Source organism: Pygocentrus nattereri, chromosome 13, assembly GCF_015220715.1.
Source record: "Pygocentrus nattereri isolate fPygNat1 chromosome 13, fPygNat1.pri, whole genome shotgun sequence".
Lineage (NCBI taxonomy): Eukaryota > Metazoa > Chordata > Actinopteri > Characiformes > Serrasalmidae > Pygocentrus > Pygocentrus nattereri.
In genome coordinates this window covers 35510116-35520115 of record NC_051223.1, presented here as the reverse complement: position 1 = coordinate 35520115, position 10000 = coordinate 35510116, and the positions used below count along the sequence as shown (strand labels likewise).

At 41.5% G+C, this 10000-nt stretch overlaps 1 protein-coding gene across 1 annotated transcript in view; it reads left to right on the top strand.

Annotated features, from left to right (window-relative positions):
* fmn2b (formin 2b) overlaps positions 1–10000 on the top strand; it is a 136485-nt gene that overhangs the window by 27124 nt on the left and 99361 nt on the right. The window contains exons 4-6 of the mRNA XM_037544306.1: positions 315–362; positions 4614–4764; positions 5988–5999. Of these exons, the coding sequence (XP_037400203.1) occupies positions 315–362; positions 4614–4764; positions 5988–5999 (211 nt within the window). The remainder of the gene's footprint in view (positions 1–314; positions 363–4613; positions 4765–5987; positions 6000–10000) is intronic.

Sequence of the window (10000 nt, the reverse complement as noted above, 5' to 3'; positions counted from 1 at the left end):
ATGCTACCAACAGCTTATTCCTAAATCAGGCTGTTGCCGATTGTTTAATCACAGCACCCCAGTCGCTCTCTTCCGTCTGTGTGATGTGATTTTTTTTTTTTTTTTTTTTTCTTTTTTTTCTTTTTCTTTATGATGCAACAAAGAAGTAGAATCCTCATCAAACCCAAAGCTTCCTCTAGGGTTCCACAGACTATCAGAAATACTGCATTTATCTTCTGAACATTTATAAAGTGCTTTTTTTGTTTGTTTGTTTTTGTTTTTCTCCTCCATCATGATCCCCATTGATTCTGATGAACTGGATTTTGTGCCTGGAGTTCCAGCCAATGTTAGCCAGGTGTTTGTGCTTTGTTGGGCGTCACTTGGTGAGTGAAGAATACAAGCATGTCACATGCTATTTGGATGAAGTTGCAACTTTCATTTTATAACATTGTGATGTCTAGTTGTACTAACATGCACAGATGGCTGCTCCTGCTCCTTTCTCACTGCTTTGAATGTGCTGTTACTGCTAATGCAGTTTTTTTTTCTTCATTGCAAGCAGCAAAAATAGACTCGAAACCGTTTTGATGAAAGGTATCTAGCTTTTCGCTGGCTGCTAGTCAACGGTTGAAAATGTGCCACAGTTATTTAAGTCATAGATAATAGCGCTTCTGAATCAATGATGTTAAACTGAACTTGAAGAAACTTGTTTTTACATGGATCCTTTTTTTTCCAGTGTTTTTGATACTGTGCTTAATGTTTAAAATGGACTGCTATGATGCCACATGGTTGTAATTAAGATGTTTTGTTGTAAGAGCTGGTTTATGGCAGTTCAGTATTCAAATACTGGCACTTTGAGTGGTTAACAGCACACTCGACGTATAGCTCATGCGGTACTTGGCTGTCATTTACCAGGCTATAGGCGAAGAGACTGCAGTCTCCTTGGTTGCCCTGCTTTCCCACACTGCTTACATGTACTCCTTTCATTTTTCCCTTATCTGATCTCACAGATAATAAATAGATCATTAGTCAGGGCTGCAGAATGAAGATATATGAATAAATTCCTTTAGCCTCAGGTTCTTTGCTGAAGCTGGTACTGCAGAGCACTTTGCTCTTGTTTTGATTTGTTTTCTTTCTCTCATTCTCCTCAGTTAAAGGACGCATTGGCTCCATTTCAGACAGCTCATTGATTCTGGTCTTAATACGCCAGCTAACCTAAACAGGGCTGAGTAGATGGATTATGTTTTGTGAATAGAAGTCTTCTCTGTTTGCATCTACTTAAACTGGACATTATTGAAGATCCTTTGCAGTTACAAAAGTTATAATCAATTTTGTGACTTATCCCTTTCTCCTGTTTTTAATGCTATATCTTGTGTATGGAAATAAGCTCTGTTCTGATTGGCTGCCCTGTAGTGTGCCTTATTCAATCCAGGCTCAAACCCTGTGACATTGGACAAGGCTGAACTGATGCAGGGTGAATAGAGGGATGGGTAAAATCCCAATTCCAAAAAAGTTGGGACAGGGCAGTGTCTACCATTGTGCTTCATCCCCTCTTAACAGTCTGTAAATGTCTGATAAGTGAGGATTTTGATTCATCTGACCACAGAACAGTCTTCCGTTTTGTCTCAGTCCGTTTTAGATGAGTTTCGGCCCAGAAAAGACGGTGGCGTTTCTGGATTGTGTTGACAAATGGTTTCTTTGCATGAATACTGCATTAACTTGCATATGTGGATTGCATGGAGAACTGTGTTCACAGATAGTGATTTGTGGAAGTGTTTCTGATCCCATGGAGTGATTTCCAGTACAGAATCATGCCTGGTTTTAATGCAGTGCTGCCTCAGGGTCAGAAGATCACAAGCATCCAGTATTCACCATCAGCCTTGTCCCTTGCATACAGGGATTTCTGTAGGTTCTCGGAATCTTTTGATATGTGCTGTAGATGGTGTGATATTTAGGAATTTAGGGAATTTTTAGGCCGGTTTTTGCTTTGAAGTGAGCTCTAGATCAGTTCACTGCTGTAGTTAAATTGATGCACCAAATGAAGGAAGGAAACATCGACGTATGCCTGCCTCTTCTTCTAGTAGGAGCACATCAGCGCTGCACCGCCTGCATAATCTGCCTGTTTTTAATGTCTGACGCACTCGTATCCTTTTCGCAGCACATCGCTGCTGTCAGCACAAAACTTCGGCTCCATTTTTCAGCTTTTGGCATAATTTGAAAATGCCGGTTGTACTTTTATATTGTACAGTATCTCTCAAAAGTGAGTACACCTCACATTTCTGCAGATATTTTCTTTTCATGGGAAACACTATAGAAATTTAATCAAACTTAAATGAAACTCTATAGTCAGTGTGCAGCTTGTATAGCAGTACAGATTTACTGTCCTCTGAAAAGAACTCAACACACAGCCATTAATGTCTAAACAGCTGGCAACACAAGTGAGTCCACTTGACAGTGAACATGTCCAAATTCTGCTCAGTGTCTATTTTGTGTGACCACCATTATGTAGCACTGCCTTAACCCTCTTGTGCATGGAATAGAAACCTTTTCCACTCCTTCATGATGGCATCACGGAGCTGGTGGATGTTAGACACCTTGTGCTCCTCCTCCTCCTTCTGCTTAAGGATGCCCCACAGGTACTCAACTGCGTTTAGATCTGGAGACATACTTGGCCAGTGCATCACCTTTACCTTCAGCAAGGCAGTTGTCATCTTGGAGGTGTGTTTGGGGTCGCTAACGAGTTGGAAAATTGCCATGCGGTGCACTTTCCAAAGGGAGAGAATCACGCTCTGCTTCAGAAGGTCACAGTACATGTGGGAATTCATGTTTCCCTCAATGTAACACAGCTCCCCAGTGCCGGCAGCATTCATGCAGCTCCAGACCATGATACTACCACCGCCATGCTTGACTGTAGGCAAGAGACCGTTGTCTTGGTACTCCTCACCAGTGCACCACCACACATGCTGGACAGTTTATCTTGGTCTCGTCAGACCACAGGACATTGTTCCTATATTCCATATTTTTGAACTGCTTGTCTTCAGCAAACTGTTTCTGGGCTTTCTTGTGCGTCAGCTTCAGAAGAGGTCATACAGACAGAGTTGATGCATTGTTGATGCATCGTATGGTCTGAGCACTGACAGGCTGACCTTCCTCTTCTTCCGCCTCTGCAGCAATGCTGGCAGCACTCATGACTCTATTTTTTGAAACCAACCCCTGGATATGACCCTGAACGTGGACTTCTTTGGTCATCCCTGCTGAGGCCTGTTCCGAGTGGAACCTGTCCTGAAAACAGTGCTATAGCTCAGTTTCAGGGTGTTGGCGGTCTTCTTATAGTTAGGCTATATTTCTCACATCCTCAGAATTCTTTGCCTTGAGGTGCCATGTTAAATATCCAGAGGCCAGTATGAGCGAATTGTACCCAAAACACCAAATCTAACAGCCCTGCTCCCCATTCACACCTGGAATCTTCTATCTCTAACAAGTCACAGGACACCAGGGAGGGATTGGGCACAATTTGGACATGTTCACGGTGAAGTGTTAAAGTGTAAAGTGTTACCAGCTGTTTAGACATTAATGGCTGTGTTGTTCTTTTCAGAGGACAGTAAATCTGTACTGCTGTACGCTAACTACTTTAAGTTATAGCCAAGTTTCATTTCTACAGTGTTGTCCCATTAAAAGATAATAAAATATTGGCAGAAATGTGAGGGGTAAATTTCATAGTGAATGAACCAATAGTAGTGGCCCAAAAATACTTGAAAAACACCCCCCTCTTTCAGTGCAATAATAGCAAAGGAAATATATTTGATTTTGGCATATAGATCATGTAACGTAGTGTACATGATTGGCTGGGTTGTCAAGTTGAATGCAACCACAGTTTTAGCAGATATCAGATACAGTTTATTATTATTGCTTTGACTGTGATACACACACACAGGTATTAAGCAGCTCTATTTTCATGCAAAGTAGGAGTCCCCCTCCAACCCCCCGCCCCCCCATTTTTGTTTTAAACAGTCTTTCTGTCCATCAGATGCATTGGGCTCATTTAAAGAAAGTACAATTTTATTACTGATGCTACTTGTTGACTCCAGTTGTCTTGTGTGTTTGTGTATCAAAAGCATGTCAAGTCTGGTGTAGAGGTTTCAGTTCAATCAAAATTGCACCTGCTGCTTTCATCTGTAATCAGCTTTGAGACATTGTTTAGTCATCATGAGGACTTTAGTTACAGATCATAGATCAAAAGCAAAGAGGAACAAGAAAAATGACATGTATTAATTTAATCTCTCAATGATAGTTATTGATAATCAAGTGGTCCCAGCCACAATGCTTATATACCCCAGCAAATACTAGAAGTTAAAAAAGGAAAACTGGCTTTTTTGGTTTTAGGATCTCTTTAAAGGCAGCTCCGCTGAGCTCTTGGGGAACTGCGTAGAGGAAACACTATAAAGAACACAAACGATATGTTTGGTGCTGCTGTGGTACGACATCATCCACTGATATGGGAAGTGCTCACTCAATCAGAGGAGCGGTACTACAGCGATGCTGTGCAGGGGGGAGAGCCTTTTTACACAGTGCAGCTGTTCATCCGTGTATTTTCCTCTTAATCTGAGTGTAATTGATTTCTGTTTATGTCTCTGTAGCAGGATCAGTTGTACACGTGGGCTCCAGTGAGTCAGCCCCCTCTGTCACTGGAACAGTTTGAGGGCCGTTTACCGGGACAGCTCAGGTCTCTGTGGCCTCCGGCCCGGCCCGAAACAGAGGACAGACCTGGACTCAAATACACTGAAGCAGGTATGTGTATACACACACACACACACACACACACACACACACACACACACACACACACACACACACACACACACACACACACACACACACCTACCTTCATAAAATTAGTAAAACTCTTCAGTCTGACGTCCGGGACACGCACTCAGACCTTCCATGATTACAAACTACGAGGCTTTATAAACTCTTCATTTCTCTCTTCTCTCTCTTTTTCTCTCTCCCTCTGTCTCTCTTTCATCCCTCTTTTCTTTCCCCCTTTCTTTCTCTCTCCTTGTCTTTTTCCTTTCTTTATTTCTTTCTCTTTGCTTTCTTTCTCTTTTTTTGATTTCCTCTCTCTCTCTCTCTCTCTCTCTCTCTCTCTCTCTCTCTCTCTCTCTCTCTCTCTCTCTCTCTCTCTCTCTCTCTCTCTCTCTCTCTCTCTCTCTCTCTCTCTCTGTCTGTCTGTCTGTCTGTCTGTCTGTCTGTCTGTCTGTCTGTCTGTCTGTCTGTCTGTCTGTCTGTCTGTCTCTGTGTGTCTGTCTGTCGTCTTTTTCCTTTCTTTCCCTCTACCTGGCTCTTTCTTTCTCTCTTTCCCTCTGTCTCTTATATTTTCTTCTTTCTTTCTCTCTTCCTGCCTTTTTTCCTTTTTCTTTCCCTCTCGCGCTCTCTCTCTCTCTCGCTCTTCTTTCTTCTTTTTTCCTTCTGTCTGTCTAACCTGACATAATTCTCTCCCTCTGTCCTCCTCCCACTTTTCTCTTACTCCTTCATGCTTTCTGGTATATTAATCGTCCTCAGTCACCTTTTTTCCACCTTCAGTCTTTCTTTTTCTTTCAATCTTTCTCTTTTTTTGCTATGTTGCTTGATCTTTTTTACTCACACTTTCTTCCCTTGTCTTTTGTTTCTCATTTTATGTTTTCTATTTCTTTCAATCACTTTCTTTTTCTTTCTTCCTCTCACTCCTTTTTCTTTTTCATTTACTTATTTTTTTTTTCTTTACACTTTCTTTCTTCCTCTCGTTCTTTCTCTTTTCTCTGTTCAGTTGGAATTAGTCACTGATTTATTCAGAGAGAGAGAGAAAGTGGTCCTGTTTAAAATATGCACTCTCTCCCGCTCCTCACTGTGACGAGCAGGTTGAGCTCTGTCTTCGACTCCAGGGCTGGTGGGTGGGGGGAGCTGTGTGTTGTGGTTAGGCTTAAAAGTTTTTGTCTAAACTCAGTGTCTCTCCTTTTGTGCATTAATACCTGTAGAGGACGATGAAGGTAAGTAATTCATCATATTCTTAAAAATAACTTGCAGCAGTCGTTCTATTCCCGTTCATTCAGGCTACATAGGCCGCGTTGGGCATGCTAACACACTTCATCTCTTCGGTTTTATTTATTTATTTATTTTGCTTATTTTGGTTTGTTTACATCAACCATTGCAGTGGAATGTTGCCTAGCAACAGGAAATGACTCAGAAAACTGCAAGTTCAGGCAGCGCCCTGTTTTCGGGCTCTTTCTGGGCTCGTCTTACTCGGCTTTTAGAACCAACTCAAACACTCATTTATCAATGTTCAAATAGCAAAATGGGTTCATTAGGGGTAGAACGTCCTGTCTTCTGCAGACGGCACACAAAGAAGCTGTTTCATCATTCTGAAATGCTCATTTTGGGTGTTAAAGGGCTGCATTTGTATCTATCTTAAACACAGCCCTACTGTAATTCATAAGCATATTAAACATCTGCAGTACTTTTTATTGTGTAATTCCAATTCCTTAAAAATAATTCCTTTTTTTAAAAAACCTATTAAAGTTCATTGTTAGTGATGCTCATGGACAGCATAAGAACACATTACCGTTCAGATGTTTGCAATTAATAATATAAAACTAATCTGATTGCGCACATTTGCATACAATTATGCAATTTCATAGGTTTCAAATAATGAGTTGTGTCCAGAATGATAAACTGAGCTGTAGATGATTCCAAAATGATTAAGAAAGCTGCATATCAGAAATAAACTTGTAATAATGTATATAATTTTATATATTAATTTTAATATCTTAATTGGCTTTTTTTTTAAGTGATGATCTTGAGGCAGAAATCCTGGCAAAAATTACTGTGAACAGAAATAGTTTGATTGGTCATTTTCATCCCCAAATTCTCAAAATATTGAAACACATCTGCTGTGTAGTTTATGGAATTTAAATATCGTCGCTCTCCAAAGAAAAACGAGCATCTCCAAAATAGTGACTTTACAGGGGAAGGCAAAAACAATCTTACATTGCAATGTAAGTCAGTGTAAAGAGACTTTATTCCAAGTGTTTTAGAGCATTTCTATTGGTCCATTCATGAAATTTTCACAGAATGTAAAAAAAAAAAAAAACAGCTGATGTTTTGAAATGATGTAGAAAAATAAAAATCGATAAAAGTGGAGATGCATGGGTTTCTTTGGACAGTGATGGTATGCAGTACATGAATTTGAATGGTGATGTATCTGTGGGTGAGGACTTGAGTTTCTGTGCTAAGGTGCGCTTTTAGTGCTTCATTTGCAGTGTCACAGAATTTTATTGACCATAACATCATCCTGCGCTTCATTTGCTGTGTGATGACCGTTTGTGTGTGTGTATCTGTTTATTTGTGACCTGCAGCACTTGCATACGTCACATCATAAAAATCCACCGATAGTGTCTGGATGCAGACATGCTCTCTCAGACAGATTCACTTTCAGCTCCAGTGATGTCATGTGCACATGCGCTCTCTGCCACAGTGGCAGAAAAGGTAACTTTCTGGCTGGTTCTGCTTAGCTCATCACTTAATCCATTTTTCAGCCTTAACACAGTTAGAACATTATATTTAATGCACTGACTGTTGAAATAAGTGATCGAACCCTGTAGCCTGTCATGCTGCCCCGGGCTCAAGGAGGACGCTGGAGGCAGGGTTCAGGATTGCAGCGGTCAGGGGCTTGTACCTAGGCTTTTCAGCGCTTTCTTCACTGGAGCTTTTCAGCTCTTCACTCAGTCGCTCTGTCAGTCGCTCTGTCAGTCGCTCTGTCAGTCTCAGCTCTTTTTAAAAGACGCTCACGCTGCCAGCCAGATCAGCATCAGCTGGTTCTCGTTAAGGGCAGCAAGAGGGAACGAGAGCTAGCCGCTCGGCCACCCAGGTCAAACGTGAGGTGTAGTGACGTGGCCTCGCTGCGTAATCAGGGCCCAGGCAGCGGAGCTCGGGACTCGCTCTTTGCCGGTGTCGTCGTCCTCCTCCTCCTCCTCCCGCCGTTACTCCCGTGACTGGCGGGCTTTGCCCTCCGCCCCCTCCACGCTCGCGGCTCTCTGTCTGCTGTCCTCACCCAGGTTCGTCGCCGCTGGGTGTTTGGGCCCCGCCGTCATCGTCGGGGTCTGAGGGGTGGACGCATGCCACAAACCCACTAAAAGCGTCTGTTGGTTCCTGGTGGCTTTCAGTAGTTGCTAGTGATATTCTGTGTTTTCGTATTAGGTTGATATCACAGTTTAAATCATTTGAATCGTTTAAGGAGCTGTTTTGGGACTAATTCCAGATACATTTGTTCATTTCCTAAAGGTCTCTAATGGCAACCATCAAGCCAATTCCTCTTAGGAAACAAAACCCATCAGGTTTTATTCCTAATGGTTCTATTAGTCTTCAGATTGGCTTTCATGAGTTTCAGCATAGCCCATTTGTTTTTTCTGTGAATAAACCCGACATTTATGTCTGACCGTCATAGATTTTGTTTTAAAAGTCTCCACATTTAATGGCCTTATCAGTATAGCAACGTTAATATGCGGTCAGCGTACCTCTTGTTGCCCAGAATTTCTCCGGTTCGCTGTTTTTCCTCATAAACCCAACAAAAACACTGTTATGGCAGAGTGCCACTGATGTCATTAACAGGCTGGCGGTCCACATCAGGCTGAGAGTGCATGTCTTCAGCCAGACCCTCCTCAAATCCACTAACACCTCATTACCCGTCGCTCATCAGGCTCTAACACTGTGCTCTGTGTGTGATCAGGCTGGATGATGTGGTGCATCATTACAAGTGTATGATATTTGATAGTTATGTTGACCCAAAAGTCTTTGGTTGCGTTTGACCTGATTTATGATGCCAAATACACAACGGTTTTCTTGTCACTTACAAATGTGCTGTTTAATCACAACAGATATTTATGAATATATGGATCACTACAGCCCCCATGATATGTCACAATACTTGAGCCTTGATTGTATTTTTTTTGTGCAGTATGTTATGATTTATTACATTTGCCAGTAAATTATTCCTCCAAGAGAAAACTGTCATAGTTTACACTTCATTACCCTTCAGTCTTCATCGAAGCAAATCAGAAGTGCGATGTGGAAAACTCATTCAAATTTAACATAACCTCATTATGAACATATTTAGCAGATGCTTTTATTTGTGAAGTAGACTAATAATTATAAAACAAGATTTATGTTCCTGTTTAACAAACGCTTTTATCTTGGACTGTTGACAACGGCAGCCAAATGTCTTACTATGTGGCTCTTATCAATATAGTGTTACTGACAGAAACAGCACCATCTCATGGATTAAGGGGAAAAAAATCAGTAACACTTTCTTTGAATGTCACGTTTGTAAGCATCTGTAAACACATTAACATGTTTTGCATTCATAAGCCATTATAAACATGGTTATAAATATTTATAGAAAATAATTGCACTGAATTACACATTATAGCCGTGTTTATTATAATTTATTATGTCTATATTATATTGTATTTATTATATCATTCTGAAATGTTAACGTAAGGCATTATAAGTAGTGTTAATAACATGTTATACTGTCAGTGTCAAACAAGTCAGTCCCAGCTTGGAGAGCGTAAAGGCAAGATTTTATTGCCCTGGTGCTTTTGGCGCTGCGTCTTCTGGGCTTCAGTCCTGAATATTCTGGTCCTCCACATAGGCCGTCCAGCGTAGAATCACTCCTACAGTGGGCTTTTCTTAAATGGTGCTCTCACTTTAAATGTTACATTACATCACAGCACACCAAGTCCCCCTCCTGAACCCCCTCTGACCACTCTGAGCATGAAGTTCCTGTGGAGTGAAGGCCCGGAGAGGGAGAGGCGAGATAGTAGAGCGCGGTCATTTTAATTTGTTCCCGCAACGGTTCTAATGTCAAACACTAGAACCCTTCACTCTAACACCACACAGTACAGTAGTGATAATCTCTGCCAGCATTCTATTGGATATGCAGTGTTGGGTTAGTGCCAGGCTAACGGTGGTGAACATTGACTTTCCCACATTG